Source organism: Panthera leo, chromosome C2, assembly GCF_018350215.1.
Source record: "Panthera leo isolate Ple1 chromosome C2, P.leo_Ple1_pat1.1, whole genome shotgun sequence".
NCBI classification, from domain to species: domain Eukaryota; kingdom Metazoa; phylum Chordata; class Mammalia; order Carnivora; family Felidae; genus Panthera; species Panthera leo.
This window is the reverse complement of record NC_056687.1, coordinates 124,806,617-124,828,649: the sequence shown is the minus strand read 5'-3', so window position 1 is coordinate 124,828,649 and position 22,033 is coordinate 124,806,617. Positions and strand designations below refer to the sequence as shown.

Sequence of the window (22,033 nt, the reverse complement as noted above, 5' to 3'; positions counted from 1 at the left end):
AGATGGCCAATCAACACATGAAAAAATGCTCCACATCACTCATCATCAGGGAAATACAAATCAAAACCACCATGAGATACCTGTCAGAATGCCTAACATTAACCTGTCAGAATGCCTAACATTAACAACTCAGGCAACAACAGATGTTGGTGAGGATGAGGAGAAAGAGGATAGCTTTTGCACTGCTGGTGGGAATGCAAAATGGTATAGGCACTCTGGAAAACAGTATAGAGGTTCCTCAAAAATTAAAAATAGAACTACCCTACGACCCAGCAATTGCAGTACTAGGCATTTATCCAAAGGATACAGGTGTGCTGTTTCGAAGGGACACATGCACCCCCATGTTTATAGCAGCACTATCAACAATAGCCAAAGTATGGAAAGAGCCCAAATGTCCATCAATGGATGAATGGATAAAGATGTGGTATGTATATACAATGGAGTATTACTCGGCAATCAAAAAGAATGAAATCTTGCCATTTGCAACTACATGGATGGAACTGGAAGGTATTATGCTAAGTGAAATTAGTCAGTCAGAGAAAGACAAATATCATATGACTTCACTCATAGGACGACTTTAAGACACAGAACAGATGAACACAAGGGAAGGGAAACAAAAATAATATAAAAACAGGGAGGGGGACAAAACATAAGGAACTCTTAAGTATGGAGAACAAACAGGGTTACTGGAGGGGTTGTGGGAGGGGGGATGGGCTAAATGGGTAAGGAGCGTTAAGGAATCTACCCTTGAAATCATTGTTGCACTCTATGCTAACTAATTTGGATGTAAGTTTAAAAAAATAAAAATAAGTAAATAAACAAACAAACAAACAAACAGTTGCTTCCAAAGCCAATTTCCCTGGATTCAAATCCCACCTCTATCATTTATAGTCATGTGACCTTGAACCTGTCTGAGCCTCAGTACTCTGCTCTCCAAAATGGGGGAATAATAGTAACTCCCACTGACATGCCATTTGTATAATAAGTACCTCTCAGTTATATACTATTCATACAATAAATGCTCAGTGTAAACTACTATTATTTGTTTGTAGAGGGAACACGTCAACCATATACAGAAAAAAAAATATCCCAGATCTGCTTCTATAAAATCCAGATAATTATCCCATTTATGTTTATATTTAGCACACTTCAATTTTTTAAAGGTGTTTTTAAAAGGATATGAATTCTCCATTTTAAAAATTTTTTTTTCAACGTTTTTTATTTATTTTTGGGACAGAGAGAGACAGAGCATGAACGGGGGAGGGGCAGAGAGAGAGGGAGACACAGAATCGGAAACAGGCTCCAGGCTCCGAGCCATGAGCCCAGAGCCTGACGCGGGGCTCGAACTCACGGACCGCGAGATCGTGACCTGGCTGAAGTCGGACACTTAACCGACTGCGCCACCCAGGCGCCCCTGAATTCTCCATTTTAAAATCACACTCTATCCTAGTAAGGATAGACAAAAATCAATTCATACCTACAAACACTGTGTTTTTTGTAGAACTACAGAGATAAAAAGAATACCTTAAACTTAATCAAGGTAAAGATTGACTACAAAGCAACAGCATTTGGAGTAATGACAGACTTTTCCAGAACACAGAGGAATCATGTCTTAATGTAAAGATGGAAAGCAATTATCATCCTAGTATTCCATACCTAAATAGTCTATCTTTTAAAAAATGAGAGTGAAATCGTCTTATTTTCTATTTTCACTTAGTCTAATGGCACACAATTCAAGTAAAAGCATACAGCATCCCTAAATGTGTGCAACTATAAGACAGTTTTTCACGTGCCTTATCCTCTAGTCAGACTGTCACCACGAAACCCCTTCAATATGGAAACAGGCAACCACCTACGTGAGTAAAGAATGTATTGAGAATGCCTGAATCCACACTCCAGAAAGAGGAAAACATACAAGTTAATGGGGTATTAAACCCAAGTATATTTGCCACCTAGGCTGTAGTGGCTGATGAGTAGAAATTATGTGATCATTCATATACAGCCACATTCCAACTATTGAGGCTCCAAGCCCCTATAACTTTGAGTAATAGAAAGTTCCATCTTTGGGGACACCTGGGTGGCTCATTCAGTTAAGTGCCCGACTTCTGGTTTTGGCTCAGGTCATGATCTCACGGTTTGTGAGTTCAAGCCCCACATCAGGCTCTGCACTGACAGTGCAGAGCCTGCTTGGGGTTCTCTCTCTCCCTCTCTCTCTCTGCTCTTCCCCTGCTTGTGCTCTCTTTCTCAAAATAAATAAATAAATAAAACTTCTAATTTAATAAAAATTCCATCTTTTGCCACAGTACCCTCCCTAACCTTTTCAGATCTCTCAGAATTTATATGCAAAATGCAAATGAACCTAGATCTGCTCACCTGTGGGTCCTAAGTAAGGTCATGCTCCTTCCTGGGGTGGCCAGAAGGCCCCACATGAAAACAGCACTTCTACCTGTACCCTCCCTCAGCTCATACCCTCCCTGTGCCCTGCCATCCCTGCCAGTCTCACAGGTGAGCCTCATCCCCTTCCCTACAGAGCCCAGACTACTATTTTCTGGCTTCCTCCAGGCTACCCTGAAACTGTCTCACCAGTGCAGAACTGCCTCTGACCTGGGCAGCCTCTTTCTCCCCAGAACAGGGCTGTCTTCCCTCCTGAGACCCAGTTCTTTCCCAGAGCTGTGTGGGCCCCTAGTGATGCAGCCCTGAACCCATAATTCCTAAAGGGCTTTTTCAAAAGTCATTTTGTTTCTGCTATACATTAACCACAAGAGAACTAATTCTAAAGCAAAAAAAAAAAAAAAAGACAATTATGTGAAAAACGGCTCAGAACCATGAAATAGATGCTGATTATAAATATAGGCTTTAGGCATTATGAAATGAGGCAGCTCTAAATTTTCAAAGAACAAAGAGAAAGCAAGAGGATTTTTTAAATATCAAAAGGACTTTCAGGTTATAATTAGTAAATTGACTAACCTTTTTAAAGGTAAAAGTGAATTTCTAAAGCCTAAGGCGTTCATGGAATTCTACAACACTGTAAGTGTGGGAGATCGCCTCTGCCAACCTCCTGACTTCACAGGTGAGAAAACAAAAGGTGACGTGACTTTCCCAAGGCCCCCAAACATGTTTGTGGCTGTCGGGATTCTAATCGGGGCTCCTGACTCCCTTCTTCAGGTTCTTTCCCCTCAAGCGTATGGTAGGTGTGTTCACAAAGGGGCAGCAATCCCCAGAATTATATGAACAAATACATGGTGGTGTTGCTTGTGGATGGGAGTGGAGGTGATGGTGGTGGAGGAGCCAATGGTGCTGGCAGTATGTATATGTGCTGAGGAGTAGGGGACAGTTCAAGGGCAACCCAAGGGCATGTGGGCCAAAGCTGAGAAACAGTCACAATGGGGTGCACCTAAGAAATTGATGGACTGAGGAACAGGATGAAGCAGGTATAGACAAATCAATTCGATGTATCCATAAACAAAATGAGAGAAATAGTACAGCCACTGAGGAAGCAACAAGGTCATGAGGGTTTTGCAGTGTGGGATCGCCATGCGCATTGGCTGTTCCCAGGATGAGCAACGCCTCCTAACAGTGAGACTCCTTGAGAGCACACAGTGTGGAAACCCATTAATTATCTGTTGACTATTCTTTCCATGCAAGTCTCTCGGGTAGGCTTTGCCAACATGACGGTAAGCAGGAAAGCAAGAAAAGTCCCTGCTCTACACCCTATCTTTAAAGGTTTTGCTTTTTGGTTTTTGTGTTTTAATCACAGGGGAGTTGCCTGGCTGAATGAGACAGTTTGCCAAGTCCTGCCCACCTGTCCTGGAGAGGTGGTACAGGCTAGAACCCTGGGTATCTCTTGCAAAATCCACACATCCTTAGTCTGTGTGTGGCCATCCGCTTTGTGGCCCACAGCGCCACCGTGTGGTGGGCGCTGGTTGGCTGATCCTGCATAAAATCTAACCAAAGCAGTAGCAGCCTTACCCAGCTTGTCACTTCTGATCAGGGAACCCTAAGCAGTTTCCTCTGTATGGCTGCTGAGCTGAACCAATGCCGAAAAAAGGCTGTTGAGTCTTAGGGTGCAAAAGAACTAAGTGACCAGCTCTCGGGCTCAAGTTCTCACCCATCTCCTCTGTAAGGTGTGACTGATCAGAATCGTGAAATCAATGAGCAGTGGGCGGTGGCTCTCTGCTCCTTCAGATCACCCATCTTATCCAGTCCGCTGATGAAATGAAATGCACCTTCAGCTTTCACAAGAGCCTAGCGATGACCAGCTATTGGAAGTGGCAGGACAGTCCAGATCATTATCTCGCTCTGGATCAGGTCTTTCCACTCGCCACGCTTTCATCTTTATTTTAAGTCCCCTCTACCCCTTGGAAATATTTTTCTTTCTGGTTCCTTGCTTAGTTCTACTGTCTTGTCATTAGGTAGAACAATGTATGAAGACACTCCTGGCACAGAAACTGACTTGGAACCAGCCCAGTTCAGCGTATGGGATGGCAAGTGTCTGCTCTGTGCACATTCGAGTGATACAAGGGTCCGCAACGCACCCTCCTCCCTCCAGCACTTAGCAAATATTAGCGCCTGGCAGCTCCCTTTTCTGCCTGTTCTTCTAAAGGTAGAGCCTGCAGCATTGTCTCCTGCAGGAAGGCAGACTTGTAGCCATTTGTAACAGCCACAGGCATGAAAACAGATGGAGAGCAGGCCATGTGGGTGCAGGAGGATTCCTTCCACATTCTTCCTCCTAAATCTAGAGCACACTTGATGCGTCTTTGAAATACTCCTCAGAAACTGGCTGAGAAGTGGGGCGGGGCGGGGGTGGGGGTTGGGAGGAAGGCTAGGATCCCACTGGAGGTTCTGTTGGCTTTAGAGGTTGGTTTATTTGAATTCCCTATCAACTTAGAGTTTGATTATAGTTTGTAGATCAACTTATGATATGTTATTTCATATTAGATTTTCCAAAGTTGAAAAATGGTCTTAATTTTCATCTCAGCTATATACTACTACCAGGTTCCAGCCATGAGACCAAAGCGTCTTCTACTCCCTAAACTGTGGGTTTATATTTTTATTGGTTTCATGTTGTAACCGTAAACTTATTACTAACTTCCAATCAATGTCATCCCTATATGTTTAAGTGGACTCATTTTTTTTTAAGTAAGCTCAACGCCCAACATGGGGCACCACATCATGACCTCGAGATCAAAAGTCACATGCTCTTCCAACTGAGCCAGCCAGGCGCCCCTAAGTTAAACTCATTTTTGAAGTTACTTTAGAAGATATGACAAATTAAATTTAATTTTTTCATATTGAATCATGCAATCATAGAATGTACAAGCTGGTGTAGTCCGCAGATACAAATCAGTGCAGGGATTCCCAAGTGCCAGGCTGTGGACCAGTTTCAGTCCACAACCAGGTTTTCGTTTGTCCAAGGTGAAATGAGAAAAATGAGGGGGGGGGGGGGGTGTCCTTGTGAGAGGCCAATGATCTGTTCTTGGGAAGTTCTGTCTTTTACCCTAAGATTAACTCAAATCTGACTCTTGTAGTATTTAAGATGTCTTTTATAAAATAATAGTGTGCTAGTGCGTGCCAACTGTTGCATACTTTCTTTCATGTTCTTACTTGGCAAAATATAAGTTGGGAACCTTGGATCACTACCAGGGGTTTATACCCCCACTTTATAAAAAAAAAAAAAAAAAAAAAAAGCCTGATGAGAATCCAGAACAGGAAGAATTGTGAGGAATGAGACATTCTGCTTAGAAGTATTCATAACATAACCCAATTAAGGTCCAAGTAGTTTCTTAGTTTCTGTGGTTATACATCAACAAGTTAATCACATCACCTGGAGTGGGGGGAGGGCTAAGAATAGGATCAGAAAATGGGGGGGGGGGGGGTTGGAGGTTTTTTTTTAAGTTTATTTTATTTTTGAGCAAGAGAGAGACAGAGTGCAAGTAGAAGAGGGGGAGAGAGAGGGAGACACAGAATCTGAAGCAGCCTCCAGACTCTGAGCTGTCAGCACAGAATCCATGAACCGTGAGATCATGACCTGAGCCGAAGTAGGATGTTTAACAGACTGAGCCACCTAGTTGTCCCAGGATCAGGCCATTTGTAAAAACAGAAATAGAAATAACTGATGTGAAAATGAAAAAGAATCCTAATAGGACATTAAGAAATGTCAATTTCTATGAAGTGAGCTTTCATTTCTCACTCATTCCATTGTCCACAACATTTAAAGAGGAACGATTCCCCCTGGTGGCAAGGGAATGTGCAAATGAGCAAACCCTGCAAACATTAAGCTACACTGGCTCAGGTTTTCTGGAGAGCATTTGACCACTGGTAACAAAAATCCCCAAAAGCACACGGTCAGAAGCCGGGGTCCAAGGCTAGCCGGCCTGGGTCAGATCCCTAGCGTACCTTTGCTGGCAACAGGACTTAAAGTTCTGTGAAGACCTGCTCTACAATGTACTCATTGTACAATGACTGTAATAGTTGCACCTGACTGCTGTGAGGCTCGACCAGTGAATATTCATAAGCACCTTGGACCAGTGCCTGGCATATAACACAGCTTTCATTATTATGTTGGTCCAGCAACCTCACTTCGAAGTATTTATCCTAAGGAAATCTTAATTAAGTGCACAAAGATGTATATACACATTTGCTTATCATTTCATGATTTATCAAAGGCCAAAAGTGGAAATGGCTGGTTAAATAAATTTTTGCCATCTTTACCTTATAATACCATGTGACCATTATTATAATTATGTTGATACGTACGTACTGATGTGAGGACATTTATAATCTATTTTCGAGAAGGGAAATCAAGCTAAAGAAGAATAAATATAGTGGAATCCTAGGAAGCAGACATATGTATTTTTTTAATCAGTGCATATATATCTAGATGTCAACGGTGGTTGCCTCTGGATTTGGGGGTTATTCAAATTTATTTTTCTTTTTTTGATTATCTGTGTCTTCCCATTTTTCTAGATCAATCTTATTGTTTGCATAATTTTAAAATAATTTAATATGTTACATATCGTGATGGTTAATCTCAGTCAATTTGACTGAGCTAAAGGATGCTCGAATAGCTGATAAAATAGTCTTTCTGGGTGTGTCTCTCAGGATGTTTCTGGAAAAGATTAGCATTTAAATCAATAGACTGGGTAAAGAACACCCATCCTCACCAATATGGGTGGGCATCTTCCAAACCACTAAGGACTCAAAGAGAACAAAATGGCAGAGGAAGGATGAGCCAGCTCTCTCTTCTTGAGCTGGAACATCTATCTTCTCCTGCCCTTGAACATCAGAGCTTCTGGTTTGGGGGCCTTTGGACTCCAGGACTGACACCAGCAGCTTTCGTTGTTCTCCAGCCTGAGATGGCAGACCATGGGACTCCTTGGGCTCCATAACCACAGGAGCCAATTACTATCATAAATCCCTTTTTTATATCTGTATCTATACCCATACCCTATTGCCTCTGTTTCTCTGGAGAACACTGGTTAATACACATATGTTCCAAAGTTCTTATAAATCTTGCCAAACATTCTAAAATGTATCTGCAAGTGGGGAGGAATAAACAGCATAGAAATACAAAACCAATGTGTTAACCTCCAAAGTAGATAGAAAAACACATTTGGAAACAGAGAACTTAATAGTGAACATTCAGGAACAGAGTCATTCCCATTGGTAATTATCACTAGTGCGCATGTGCACATGCAAACACATATGCACATACATCTATTTCACTGGGACTTGCCCCTGAAAGCAGAGCCTGAGGCAAGGACTTGGGAACAGGTTATTTCAGAGGTGCTCTGAAGACGCAGAAGTGAGAGAGTGAAAAAAATGAGACGGCAGGGAGAAAGGCCAATAAAAGGTGCACTAATTAGTAACGGCTACAAGCAACTGGGATTCAGTCCCATCGGGGCTGAGAAACCATGGAAGAAACCTTGGAATTGTCCCACCCCTGCATGGGAAGGCTGGAACGATTACTCAACAACTACCCTCCCACCTTGGTCGTGGGCTGCCCTGGTGTCAGCTTTCCCGCACTTCAGGGTTGCACCTGCAAAGACTATGCGACCTCCCACAGCATCAGAGACCACCCTGAGGCCAAAAAGCAGAGACCCCCAAGGTGCATGTGTGATGTAGGGGCTGACATCAGACATATGACGGGGCTGCAGGAGACCAAGACTTGGTGGGGAGGGAGACCAGGAGGTGGTGGGGGGAAACCAGGAGGTGGTGGGGAGCACCATAATTTTACACGTCCCTTGCCCAAACCCAGTGACTAGGAAAACATGACTTTGTTGGGAGAATCCTGGGAGGGGGGTGAACCCACCGCACTTCCCACTCAGTGCCCCTTTCCCCCTCACGCACTCACTGGGATCATCCACTGCACACGTCCTCAGCTGCTCAAAGGTGTGAGTTACACAAAGGGAGTTCACCCTCCAGCTGGCCAGGGCTGCACTGGCCCCGAGTCCCACATAAGTCCCTTCACAAGCTGTGCTCTGGCCTCGCTGAGCAGCCTGGTACCACAAGCCCCCAAGCCCACCCCGCCCCCAGATGCCCTTTGCCCTCTGCAAAGCCTTTCCTCCTTCGTTTCCCCTGGTTCCTCCCACCAGAACTTCAGGCCTGGCCAGGTAGCAGCACCTCTACCCAGAGGCTATACATAGACTGGATGGAGGGCAGGGAAGGGCAAGGGACCCAAGGCAGGGGAAGAGATGGATGGAGCAAGACTGCCCATGAGTTGAGCTGATAGTGGTCGAGGCTGGGTGTTGGGGACGTGGACTTTGGGGACACTATTCCTGAAACCTGTAACCCTAGGCGACCCATCGCAGCTGTAGACTAGTAAGTACAGCTGCAACTTTTTACCCAGCCCTCTTGTAGTTTGTCTTTATTTATTTTTTTAACACTTATTTATTACTGAGAGACAGAGACAGAGCATGAGCAGGGGAGAGGCAGACACAGAATTCGAAGCAGGTTCCAGGCTCCAAGCTGTCAGCACGGAGCCCAACACGGGGCTCGAACCCACAAACCGCAAGATCATGACCTGAGCCGAAGTCGGACGCTTAACCGACTGAGCCACCCCGGCGCCCCATTATAGTCTGTCTTTAAATTGCCCTGACTCTCCTCCTTCAGAGAGCGGTTTCTGGCTTGTCCTCCCGTCTCCCTGTTTGGCTGCCGCTCGCTAAACCCTTCCTTTGCTGCATGCTCGAAGTCTTGATCATCATCTCTGCTAGGTGGGCAGATGAACTTGGAGTCCTCTTGGAGGTACAGGTATGGGTCTCCCTTCAGGCAAAACACTGCTGTTCAACTACGAGCAATGAAGTAGGCCGAGAGGGTGAGGACTCCAGGGCCTGGCTGTTTCTGCCCAACAGGGACTCCCTGCTCGGCAGCTCCCACTGGGCTGGTGGAGATGTCAGCCCCAAGCGGCAGTCTGGGCCCCCCCCACTCCCCGCCTGCTCCTGCCTCCTGCTCCCTCTGCTCTCACGGTGATGGGACCTGCATTGCTTTCGGAGGGCTCTCCCTGCCGATCCTGCTTCCTCCCACTTCAGCCCAGCAAAGCTCTGGCCCTCCTTACCCCACGTTGGCAACCACATCCCAATGGACCTCACCTGCCACAACACAGGTGCAGGTGCCTTCGCCCCCCTGTGCCCCTGCTGAAGCTCCAAAAATAATGATTGCAAGCAAGTTATAACCATTGTACTATATTTAAATGTTTCCATATGATAAATTAACACCTTTTACATAAAAAAAAATACAGTGGTTACATATATAACCTAATTTTAGAAATAATGTCAAAGATTAAATTTGTGGTCCTTTGGGCATGAGGCCCCAGCCAGGCGGCCCGCCCTCCCTCCCTCTCTCCCACCCATAAGCAAGCACAGCCAGACTTCAGCTCTGGGAGTCTCTCCAAGATCTCCCAAGCCTGCACTGGGTGGCCCTCACTATGCTCCCATGACACCCTAATCTCTGTCACTAGACTACTACCCAGTACTTCTGCCCCACTCACCTCTGCCAGCACCCCAGCAAGGTAGGGAGAGCCTGGAGGACCTGGCCCAGAGCAAGCACTCAGTAAATGACTTTGGATCAATCACTGAATGACTGACTGAGACATATGTGTCCCTAGAAGGACACCAAGTAAGGCTCCTCTCCACAGCATTCCCACAGATTGACAATACGTCACAAAGATCAAGTGGCTCCTTCAGTCTGGAGTGAACATGGAGGTGGGGGGAGGAAAGGGCTCATTATAACCCTTTCTCAAACCATAGGACTGGGAGCACCCAGCCAGGTGCCCCTGGAGCTCTGAAACAGGACCCCTCCTCACAGGCAAGAGAGGAGAAATTATATCCCCCTTCTGCTCTGTTTATCTCCAGAGAGACCTTCTCTTCCAGAGAAGACCTCTCAGTTACTGGTGAAGACAAGAGCGGCCTAGTAGCCTCTTGTGTTGGGGGGGGGGAGGGTGGAGGGCACCCTGAGCTGGCCCCAGCCAGGTTCTGGGGTGGGATCACCAGCCAGGGACCCTGGGTCGGCCAGGGCTCCAAGGGCTGGTGCCAAACTTCTCCGGCGGCTTTGAGCGAGACAGGGGCTTCAGTTCTTCTCTCTGGCCCAGGTCCTGGGGGAGATCTTCCAAGGAAGAGATCTCCAAGTCAGTCTCATCATCTGAAAGCTGCAGGGAAGTAAGGGGGGAGAAGAAAATGCATTCTGACAAGGGAGGATGAAAATGCTGGACAGACACAGGGACAAAATGCAGGTTTGGAAGAAGCAGTTGGGAGACATTCCTTCTCCTGCTTTTTCATGTTTCCCTGTCTGAAAACCTGCTTCAGAGACCTGGGGTCAGAGTGATTTCAAACGCTCCTGAAGTTCCACTGGCCAAACCAAGGCAAGCTCCTTGGAAAGGCTTACAGCAAACCAGGCTGCTCTTATCATCTAAACTTTGTCTAGATTTTTCAATCCCCCACATAGATGGAGCTGAACGCCCAGAGCCTTGACTTTCCTGAATGCAGCAGGGGCTAAAGTCCCTCCCCACCTGCCCTCAGATGGCTTCTGCGGGGCTGGTTAATACCCTGACCAAAGGAGCAGGAGGATAGCTCTTGGGGACCAGGAACCGTCAGCCTGGAAAGGGTCTGGGCTGCAGCCAATGCAAGAGCCCGGGGGTACCCCTGAGCCACAGTCACCCCTCAGAGCTCTCAGTGCCCCACCCCCTGGCACTGAGGGCTACCTGGGTTTTGATAGGAACATCCTGTGCATTTTCCCCCAGAACATAAAGCCAAGCAATCAGAACCACCCCGGGCCCAGGGCAGCAGGCTAAGCCTGCTGTTGGATATTGACCCTCTTTCCCCAGGGGAAAAGGGGCAAATTTATTTTAATCACCTGGACTAGATACTCACCAATGCACATGGGCTGCATAATAAACCAAGCACATTATGTAATAAGAACATGGTCTCCTAAGAAAGTGATTGCCCACTACTTCAGACCGTTAGGGCAATAGCTCTGGTCATACCAGGAGGCACCTTTTTGACTGAAAAAGGTGATACAGGAATGTGAAGTAGTGAGAGCTCTAAATGTTTCTGCCCCAGAAAGTAACTGGCACATGGGAGTTACTCCCTGACCGGAGGTAGTGAGGAGGGCGTCTGAACGGTAATGTTGGGGAGTCTGAGCATCTGAGCTCTAAGTCTGACAGCAGCTAGAGCCTCAGAGAGGCAAGGCCACCAAGGCATTCTTAGTGATGAGGAATGGCCTGGAATATTGAGAATGAAATATCTAAATATTCCCATTATATGTTGTCGCCCACTCCAATGCCTGCCCTTGAGGAGAAGTCTGCTCCGCACTCAGCCTGGTGTTGGGGGCCTCGGCTGAGTGAAGGAAGGGGGCGAAGCCCGTGGTGGGGTGAACCAGAGCCAGGAGAGCAGCTACTACCAGCAGCTGGGCACAGAGTCAGGTCCAGGCTGTGTCAGAGGCAGGAAATGGGAGCGTGAGTGACCAGGAGAAGTGACCTATACAAGCAGTTGCTTGTATAATGAACCAAAAGGCTTTTTAATGTCAACAGAGATACAAAAAAAAAAAAAAGCATTTGAAAGTGGCCACCCCGCCACCTGGGCAGGGACAGAGGAGACAGTGAGGTCACCTGTGATGTCCCACTAGGGCCAAGGCTGACACTCACTAGACCCCACCTCAGGCCCCCAAACTCAGAGCTGGCTCTGTGGGAAATGGCAGGGCAACCTCCAAGAGTCCTGCACCCTACCTGGGGCTTCCTTCCTGGCACGGCAGCCTTCTGTGGGCTGGCGCTGGGCATTAAGAACAGATTGACCCCTCCAGCAGGCTTCTTCACTGGAGCCTCCAGCTGTTTCTCAAGGTTTTTGACCAGCGACTGCACCAGGGTTCCTGGAAGGCAACCAGAGGGAAAACTCCAGAGAATGAATGCCTCATCCTTGTAGGTCATGACCAGGCTCTGGAGTGGACAGAGGGAGTGTAGAGAAGGGTCAGGAGGAAGAAGAAAGGGTAACCACAAAGAAGAGGGGCGAAGATAGAGAGAAGGCCCAGGCCAATGGGTGCCAGAAAAAGAAGGCTTTGACCATCCTAAAAATATAACTGCACTTAACAACATGGCTGCAGACAGAGGCTTAGAAAGCTGTTCTTCTCTCCAAATGGGAGGCAGAGGCAGAACCTCTGCTCACTTGGTACATGAAAAGCAAGACTAACATGCAGACACAGCCTCCTTCAACATCTGCACTGAGATGAGAAGAAATATCATAAATATAAATCATCACAGAAGGACTGAGGGCCAGACAGGCTTTCTGCAAACTCCATGCAGGAAGGGGGGCTAAGCAAGGCACAAAGACTATCAACAGACTCCTGGTGACATGGTAAACCATGGCGGATGGCCAGAACTCAAGAATGGCCAGGAAGCAGGGAGCTAACCATGGCCTTGTAGGATTCAACCGTCTGAGGCTCTGAGCAGCCGTCTGGGGCTCCAACAGCCCTTGGTTCAATGACTCATTGGAGAAATGTTTGTTTTCTAAATTCTTTTATGTTTATTTATGTTTGAGAGAGAGAAAAAGAGATGGAACAAAAGCAGGGGAGGGGCAGAGAGAGAGAGAGACACAAAACCCAAAGCAGACTCCAGGTTCTGAGCTGTCATCAGGACAGAGACCAATGCGGGGCTTGAATCCACGAGTGGTGAGATCATGACCTGAGCTGAAGCTGGACGCTTAACAGACTGAGCCACCCAGGCGCCCCTCAAGAAATGTTTGTTAAGGGCCACTATGTACGAGGCACTGTGTTCCTCACTTCTCATTGTCTTGTCTTGATACCTCATTTTATAGAAAAGAAACCAAAACCCCTCACACAAGCGGGTAACAAGTGACAGCACCCAAACTATCAGAGGACTCCTGACTCCCACTTCTAACACCTTTCCATCTTATTGCCCCACCTGGTGGCCTTCGGTACTTCTCCAAAGATTTACTTCTGGTGGATTCTGAGGGACTGGCAGGCTTGGAATATGCTATGGACAAGATAAAGTTCTGCAGAATCCATTAAGAGCATGGAATTTACAGGTTGTTCAGATATGGGTTTATATTCCAAAGTTTCCACTTGATGACTTTGAAAAGACAAAACTCTTCATTTCCATGTTCTTTAAGCCTTGGCTAGAAAATGCACCTGAAGGGGTGCCTGGGTGGCTCAGTCGGTTAAACATCCGACTTTGGCTCAGGTCATGATCTCGTGGTTCACAAGTTCGAGCCCCACATCACGGTCTGTGCCGACAGCTCAGAACCTGGAGCCTGCTCCGGGATTCTGCGTCTCCCTCTCTCTGCCCCTCACCTGCTCACACTCTGTCTCTCTCTCTCTCTCTCCCAAAAATGAATAAACATTAAAAAAAAATTAAGAAAAAGAAAATTCAACTGAAGCCAGAAGCTGCAGGCCTTTCCATTAACAGTTTTATAAGAAAATCTTAAAAGAGGGGTGCCTGGTGGCTCAGTCAGTTGAGCATCCGACTTTGGATCAGGTCATGATCTCACGATTCATGAGTTCAAACCCCACATTGGGCTCATTGCTGTCAATGCAATGACAGCATCCTCTGTCTCTCTCTCTCTCTCTCTCTCTCTCTCTCTCAAAAATAAATTTAAAAAACATAAAAAGAAAAAAATAAAAGAAAATCTTGAAAGAATGGGAGTTGACTTAGTTGTTTCAGAAGAAAAATGCTCAATTAGTTATTGTAGTACACTGTTAGATAGAAAGTGACAGGTTTAGGGACGCCTGGGTGGCTCAGTCAGTTAAAGCAATTGACTTCGGCTCAGGTCATGATCTCACGGTTCGTGAGTTCAAGCCCCATGTCGCGGGCTCTGTGCTGACAGCTCAGAGCCTGGAGACTGCTTCAGATTCTGTGTCTCCCTCTCTCTCTGTCCCTCCCCTGCTCACATTCTCTCTCTCTCTCTCTCTCTCTCTCTCTCTCTCAAAAATAAATAAATATTTTTTTAAAATCTTAAAGTGACGGGGTGCCTGGGTAGCTCAGTCGGTTGAGCGTCTGACTTTGGCTCAGGTCATGATCTTGCGGTCCATGGGTTCGAGCCCCACATCGGGCTCTGTGCTGACAGCTTGGAGCCTGGAGCCTGCTTCAGATTCTGTGTCTCCCTCTCTCTGCCCCTCCCCCACTCATGCTCTGTCTCGCTCTCTCTCTCTCTGTCAAAATAAATAAACATTAAAAAATATTTAAAAAAAAAAATCTTAAAGTGACAAGTTTAATGGATATATTCATTCCAGTTAATCATAACATTTAACTCAAATTTCTATGATGTCTTTTCATCAAGTGAAATTGCTAAATCTCTTTGCTGAAAAGGACAAAGAACTTTCCTGTAAAAATGCCACTATGTCCCTAAGACCATTGGTGGCAATGAGCCTGCTGTGAAGGTTCACTGTGACCTTCTGAAGCTGTCACCCTCCATCTTAAGGTTAGCTGGAAAACCACACTTTTCATTACTGTTTTGTTACAAAAACTTTCTTTGTGTGAGGCTGCATGTGTTACAACCAACTATATCTCTCAAAATGTTCATTGTAACCTAGGTTTGCCCTGGAGGCTACTTTTACTGCAGTGATAGTTGACTGGGTAACCACAACCCCTTGATCTGGTACTAATGAACTCAAGAAGCATAAAAGACTGTGTGGATATTCTCAAAATTAGGAAAATGGCTAAAGGCAGTTCTTTCTGGGAAAAATTTATTTCTCAAGTAAAAAAAAAAATGCCACCAACACATTAACATCAAAAACATAATACAGAATCTGTTTTTCACGTTATTAGTTCTGGGACCTTGAACAAGTAACATAAGGTGTCAGAGACTTAGTTTGGACATCAGTGACAATGTGTGTGGCACACGTCACCTCATGCGTGGTATGAAGGTGTTCCTCCTCTACCAGGTTGGGCAAGCAGAGCATGGACACCCTCTCAGCGCCCCCCACACTTTCTTACCTCTCCTATCCACTGGAGTAGCCAAGCAGAGGGACTGCAACATCCCCTGGGCCATCTTTCTTTTTCTGATATGCTCCCTGCACCTGTGACTGCATTTGGAGGCCAGCTGGACTGTCCCCACAGCGGCATACTTCAGCCCTCTCTGTGGTTTTGCTGACCCCCCCCCCATATAGCCACAAGTACGGTGAGAATCTGGGTTGGGGACGCTGGAGGGGTCCCCACATTGGCCTCAGGAGCCAATCAGGCTCTGAGAGGAAGCCTATGCCTTAGCATTACTAGGCACTATCTCCAGTAATAGAACAACACTTTAATCTCCATTTGTCTGGCCACCATGTTCATTCTCTAACGGTAAGGATGTGGAGGACAAAAGGAGTGAGCTCCTCCAACCTCCAACAGTTAGGCAATTCAATGACAAAACAAGGGGCAAAATAAAACTCACTCAGATTCTATCCTTCTTCTACTGTCTCTGCGACCACAGGAAAGTACCTGATGGGAGGGACAGTCACTCTCTCCAAGTCACAATGAGTTGCCAGATCAGAGAACCCAAAGAAAAAGAGTGTTTCCGGGACTAGAGAAATCTGGGCTGGAGAAGGGCTACCTCAGTGGTCCCAGATCACTCACCTGAGGAAGCCAGCCCACCTGAGCCTTTTTCAGGGGGCTGGGCACTCCCCTCCGACGTCTCTGTGTCAGACCAGTCCCAGTTGTCCTCTGGCCGGGGCCCCATCCTGGAAGGACCTCGTGGGGGCTGGAGAGATGTCCGCTGCACGGAATTTCCCTCTGAGTCCTCTTCAGAACTGAATGGGGGTGTACTGTCATGGACAAGAAGAAATGAGGGCTACGTGGGCCAGAAAAGCTTTGGAAGCCAAACCTCACCACTTGCAAGCATGTCTGATTTGCCCCAAGTCAGCCCTGCTCCTTCCTTGGGCCCAGATGATAGCCAGGAGTCACTCTGGAGCATAGCAGACACACCAGCAACTCTGTTAGAAGATGAGGACCCAGCCTTTCCGGCGTGGCAACTAAGGCTTTTAAGGAAGAGATGGGGAAGGTAGGGGTGGGTTTGTCCTGGCCAGGAGCAAAGGACCCCAGTCTCTTCGTGAGGTCTCAGGATGGACCCCAACTGAGGCTTCTCCTGTTCACATCTGTCTCTGCCCCTCACCTGTCTGCAGAAGCCTGCGGGAAGCCCAGATCAGGGCTGCCTGAGGCTGGTAGCCACTGCCAAGACCCAGGGGGAGTGCGGAGTCCGGGGCTCACCTCGGCCCGGGCCCTGAGGAAGCAGAGGTGCCGGAGGGTCCACGTGCTCTGGGGCGCGGAGTAGGGGTGGGCACGGGAGCCAGGCCAGGACCGTGGCTGCTGCGGCTCTGAAGAGTTGTCATGGGTGGCTCTGCTGGCTTAGATGGCAATGCCACATGCAGCGTCCTGGACTTTGGCTGGGCCTCTTTGATGGCCAGTGGGTTCTGCTGGCTTTTGACTAGAAACACAGATAGGAATAAGTTCCAAGGCATGAGCATCTGGGGCTTCAAGCCCGAAGAGGACGTAGAGACAGGCTCCAGCACACTAGAAATGGACAAATCAGTCTGTCGCAGCGTACCATGATAACCAGCGCAAATATGACCACCGCCCCCACCGCAGGAGTCCTGCTGCTGGCCAGACTCAGGGCTGGGACCCACAGTTCTAGCACAGACCGGGAGAGCAGCTGGTCTTCCAGGGTCATGCCATCATTCCACGAGTCCCACAGGAGTTGGCAGGTCTGAAGTGGGGCCCGTGGGGTACCTGGGTGGCTCAGTGAGTTGAGCATCCAACTTCAGTCAGGTCATGATCTAATGGTTCGTGGGTTCAAGCCCCACATCGGGCTCCGTGCTGGCAGCACAGAGCCTCCTTGGGATTCTCACTCTCTCCTCTCTCTCTCTGCCCCTCCCCTGCTCTCGCACTCTCTTTCTCTGTCTCAAAACAAATAAAGAAACTTAACTAAAAAAATGAAGAGGGGCCCAGCTTGTCAGCAGCTTAACCCTCCCCGTGTAGTGCTAGGGGCTGACCTCGCCAAGAGCACACATCCTCTCCACCCACCCGGGCTGCAGCCGCTGGAGTGCAGACAACATTGCAGGGAGACCGTGCTGCCACCAGAGGTCGCAACAGGACCACATGGGCCACCCAGACCCACTAAATCCTCCCGGAACTCAGTCCTTTAAAGGCAAGCACTCAGGTTCCTTAGAAAATTAAAAATAGACCTACCCTATGACCCAGCAATAGCACTGCTAGGAATTTACCCAAGGGATACAGGAGTACTGATGCATAGGGGCACTTGTACCCCAATGTTTATAGCAGCACTCTCAACAATAGCCAAATTATGGAAAGAGCCTAAATGTCCATCAACTGATGAATGGATAAAGAAATTGTGGTTTATATACACAGTGGAGTACTACATGGCAATGAGAAAGAACGAAATATGGCCCTTTGTAGCAACATGGATGGAACTGGAGAGTGTGATGCTAAGTGAAAGAAGCCATACAGAGAAAGACAGATACCATATGTTTTCACTCTTATGTGGATCCTGAGAAACTTAACAGAAACCCATGGGGGAGGGGAAGGAAAAAAAAAAAAAAGAGGTTAGAGTGGAAGAGAGCCAAAGCATAAGAGACTCTTAAAAACTGAGAACAAACTGAGGGTTGATGGGGGGTGGGAGGGAGGGGAGGGTGAGTGATGGGTGTTGAGGAGGGCACCTTTTGGGATGAGCACTGGGTGTTGTATGGAAACCAATTTGACAATAAATTTCATATATTGAAAAAATAAATAAAAATAAATAAAAATAAAAAATAAAAATATAAAAAAAATAAATAAAAAATAAAAAAAATAAAGGCAAGCACTCAGACCCAGCCCCTCCCTTTTCCGAATTCCCCAGCGGGGTATCCAGGATCAGCAATTTTTTTTTTTTTTTTTATGGAAAGCGAAGAGAAGGGCATCGCAGAGTATCAGAGTACTTTCCCACAAAACTCTTACGTGTGTGGACTGTCACAGGTAAACTGTGTTTCTTACTGCAGTTCAAGATCAAAAACGCTGAAAATACACCGCTCTCAGAGAATGCATTTACACAGAAGTGGACCTTCTAAGAACAGACTGGAGAGAAGGGGAAAGCAGACAGACTCGCTGACGGAAAGTAACAAGAATAGCTACAGTTACTGCACACAGACACCAAGCTAAGCACTTTAACCACAGCACCCACCTGGCCCCAGATGCCTTAGGAGAGTGTCGTTTTCCCTACTTTACAGGGGCTGCAAGAGATCCAGGGACTCAGGGCCCACAGCTCCACGCAAGTCAGTGGTACCTGCAAACCCAGGTCATCAGCCACCCCAAATCCAGGGCTCTTGCCACTCACAGCCTTGCTACATCCCACAGCTCTGCCCCAAAACCAAAGAGGCACAATCTAAGTGGAGATCAGAGGTGAGCATTTATGCAGCACTCGTGGGACCTAGAAAACGAGCATGTGGGCATCCAGCTGGAAAGAGAGGTCTGCAAAATGCTGTGGAAACACAGTGCTCACGTCACACCTCTGTGACATACCCTGGAGACGGCAGGGCCCCAGGACCAGGGAAGGGGAGATAGGCAAGGGGGTGGTTCTCACTCCGGTTTTCTGACCACAGGAGCAAGGGCTGGAGGGGAGGGGGTGCCTGGAGGAGCAAGATACCTTTCCTCTTCTGGAAGCCTGTCCTCAGAGGATGCTTTCCTTCTTCTGCCGTGCCTCCCGGTCCCCTCTCTCTGCCGCACACCCACCACCCCTGTGCTTGGCCCCATCATCACCAAGTCTGGGCCGGTTTCCCAGCAGAGGATTTGTGCTTGGCACGGATCGGCCTTAGTAAATTCTACAATTATTGGTCCACGTACCAACTAAAATCATCTCTCACGTCCCCAGAGAATGTGGTCCACACTCTGGGAAATTCCTTAGGATGACGAGTTCAGGCTGGGTCTGCCTGGACACAAGGCGATAAGACAATCAATAGCTCCCTGGTATATACTCATGAGGAAAAGGAGCTGCAGCACCACACTGCACAAACAGCCTCAGACCCCCTGAAGCCCTCCCCTGGGCCCCTAATTTCAGCAGCTCGGTGGATCTGGAAATCCTCTAGAAACAGGGGGCTCTCGAACCTAGGAACACAAGTTCCCTTGCTTCCTCAGTTCCCCGAGGACAGAGACTGGAGGGCCACCACTCACACACTTGAATCCTCCCCAAGAACCTCCCCCCTCCCCCCCCCCACCCCGTCCCGGCCTTTCCTTGTCACAACCCCCAGGGGCGAAGCAGTGGCTGTGACCCAGCCCAGGGAACCAAGTCTGAGCTCTGAGGGTGTGTCAGCAGGCAGAGCTCGCCCAGCCTCCCACAGCTCCCATGCAGACTTTGCATTTGATCCCTTTTGCCCCTGCCTGCAGCCCCAGTGCTCTCAGGCCTTGGGCCCTCTCCCAGCACTGACATCCCTGGCTTCAGAGCCAGAAACTGTGTGTGTTCTTCTCTGTTGGAGCAAAGTTCAACTTGCGGTCAAAGCAAGTAAACCCGCAAAGTAGGGGCAGCAAGCTCAGGGCTAACCACAGGCTCTAACGCCGGCTCTCCTCCAGCTTCCCTGGGTGACCCTGGGGCCCACTCCTTGACCCTGTTTCCCCCAAAAGAGGACTTTTGGACTCAGTCACCTGCAAAGACGCGGCTATCTCACTCTTTCAAGCAATGCCCTGCTGGAGGCAGAAAGTACACCCTCCTCGTGTGCAAACAAGCCTGGACCCTGTCAGCCCCAGCCCCCAAGCAAGCCCTCTGACCAGCTCACCTGGAGCCCCGCTGTCCAACTGGGATGCCGGGGCCATGTGTCTCTGTCTCTGCTTCACTCTGCTGGTGGCTTCCTTGACAAGCTTTTCCCTCAGACTCAGAAATTCAGAAAACCTCCGTGCCTTCTGCTCCCGGTGGGCTCTCAGGAGGGACTCGAGGTGTCTGAGAGTTTGCAAGGGGATTCCCTTTGCATCCTAGAAGAGACAGAAGTTCCCCCTTTGGAGACAGAAGTTCCCCTACTCCTTCCCCTAAGCCTCTCGCACCTGCTGCTGGCCTGGGAGTCGCTGTGCTCAGCACCCAGTGCTTTCTGGAAGATGATGGGGAGAGCGTCAGAGCAGGGTGGGCAGCGGTTGCACACGCTGCAGGAAGTGTAATGGTTTAGGGTCTGGGAGCTGCATCAAAACATGCATGGCAAGATGATGCAATGGGGCTACGCACAACTCCATCGTCATCACAGCTTCTGGGGCTCAGGTGGGACATGCCCTTCTGCCACCCCACTCATCTGAGGACAGAGACCAGAGCTTGCTCCTTTTGTACCTCATTTGTACCTCATAACCATCATTATGCCAGACAGGTTGTCCTCTGTGCCTAACAATGTGTGAAAAATGAACTGCAGGGACGCCTGGTGGCTCAGTCGGTTAAGCATCTGACTTCGGCTCAGGTCAGGATCTCATGGTTCGTGGGTTCAAGCCCTGCATCAGGCTCTGTGCTGATAGGTCAGAGCCCAGAGCCTGCTTCAGATTCTGTGTCTCCCTCTCTGTCTGCCCCTCCCCCACTCATTCTCTCTCTCTCTCTCTCTCTCTCTCTCTCTCTCTTAAAAATGAATAAACATTTTTCTTCCAAGACCTACTGGAAGTTGCTTGGGCTTTTGACACCCACCCAGAGCCCATAAGGATTCATTCAAGGTTAGAAAGAAATGTTTTAGGGGGCACCTGGGTGGCTCAGTCAGTTAAGAATCTGACTTCGGCTCAGGTCAGGATCTCACAGTTCGTGAGTTCGAGCGCCACATTGGGCTCTGTGCTGACAGCTCAGAACCTAGAGCCTGCTTTGGATTCCATGTCTTTCTCTCTCTTTCCCCTGCTTGCACTCTCTCTCTCTCTATCTCTCTCTCTCAAAAATAAACATTTAAAAAAAGTTTAAAAAAAGAAATAAATGGGTTTTTAAATTTTTTTTTTAAATGTTTGTTTACTTTTGAGACAGAGGGAGACAGAGTGCAAGCAGGGGAGGGGCAGAAAGAGAAGGAGACACAGAATCTGAAACAGGCTCCAGGCTCTGAGCTGTCAGCCCAGAGTCCAACGCGGGGCTCGAACCCATGAACCGTGAGATCATGACCTGAGCCGAAGTCGGGTGCTTAACCGACTGAGCCACCCAGGCACCCCAGAAAGAAATGTTTTAATCAAATCTGATCATAGGGCCAAAGTTAGATGGAACAGTAGTTGAAAACAGTCAAAGGTTAGTGTTTTTATTTAATAAAATATGTCATTGATGCCTTTAATGATAAAATGCATGCTCTGGTTAAACACGGGCATGAGGGTCCCAGACATAGCTTTCACCACAGCCACTTGCTGAGTGCCGTGGCCACGTGTGCCACTGATGATAGACAATTCACCCAAGGGACCCTTTCAGAGGGCAGACTGAACCAATTAAATTCCCTCTGTAAGAAATAGACACAGATGAGCGGAGAGCACAGAAAGGTCAGGATGCAGGGCGACACCCCAAGAAACCACTGGAAACAGAGAAGAGAGACCACATTGCTGCCGTGCGGTGAGGGGAAGCTGTGTGGGCTCATGTTCCTG

At 48.0% G+C, this 22,033-nt stretch overlaps 1 protein-coding gene across 5 annotated transcripts in view; it reads right to left on the bottom strand.

The window, feature by feature from the left end:
- Nucleotides 1-9,837: 9,837 nt before the first annotated feature.
- The window catches only part of DZIP1L (DAZ interacting zinc finger protein 1 like), a 41,081-nt gene continuing 28,885 nt past the window's right edge, over nt 9,838-22,033 (bottom strand). For all 5 annotated transcript variants that reach the window (XM_042903171.1, XM_042903172.1, XM_042903168.1 and 2 more), the window contains 5 exons: nt 20,239-20,431; nt 16,688-16,904; nt 16,058-16,245; nt 12,218-12,357; nt 9,838-10,642 (listed from right to left, as the gene is read on the bottom strand). In XM_042903171.1, coding sequence (XP_042759105.1) covers nt 10,481-10,642; nt 12,218-12,357; nt 16,058-16,245; nt 16,688-16,904; nt 20,239-20,431 — 900 coding nt within the window. In that variant the 3' untranslated portion in view covers nt 9,838-10,480. The remainder of the gene's footprint in view (nt 10,643-12,217; nt 12,358-16,057; nt 16,246-16,687; nt 16,905-20,238; nt 20,432-22,033) is intronic.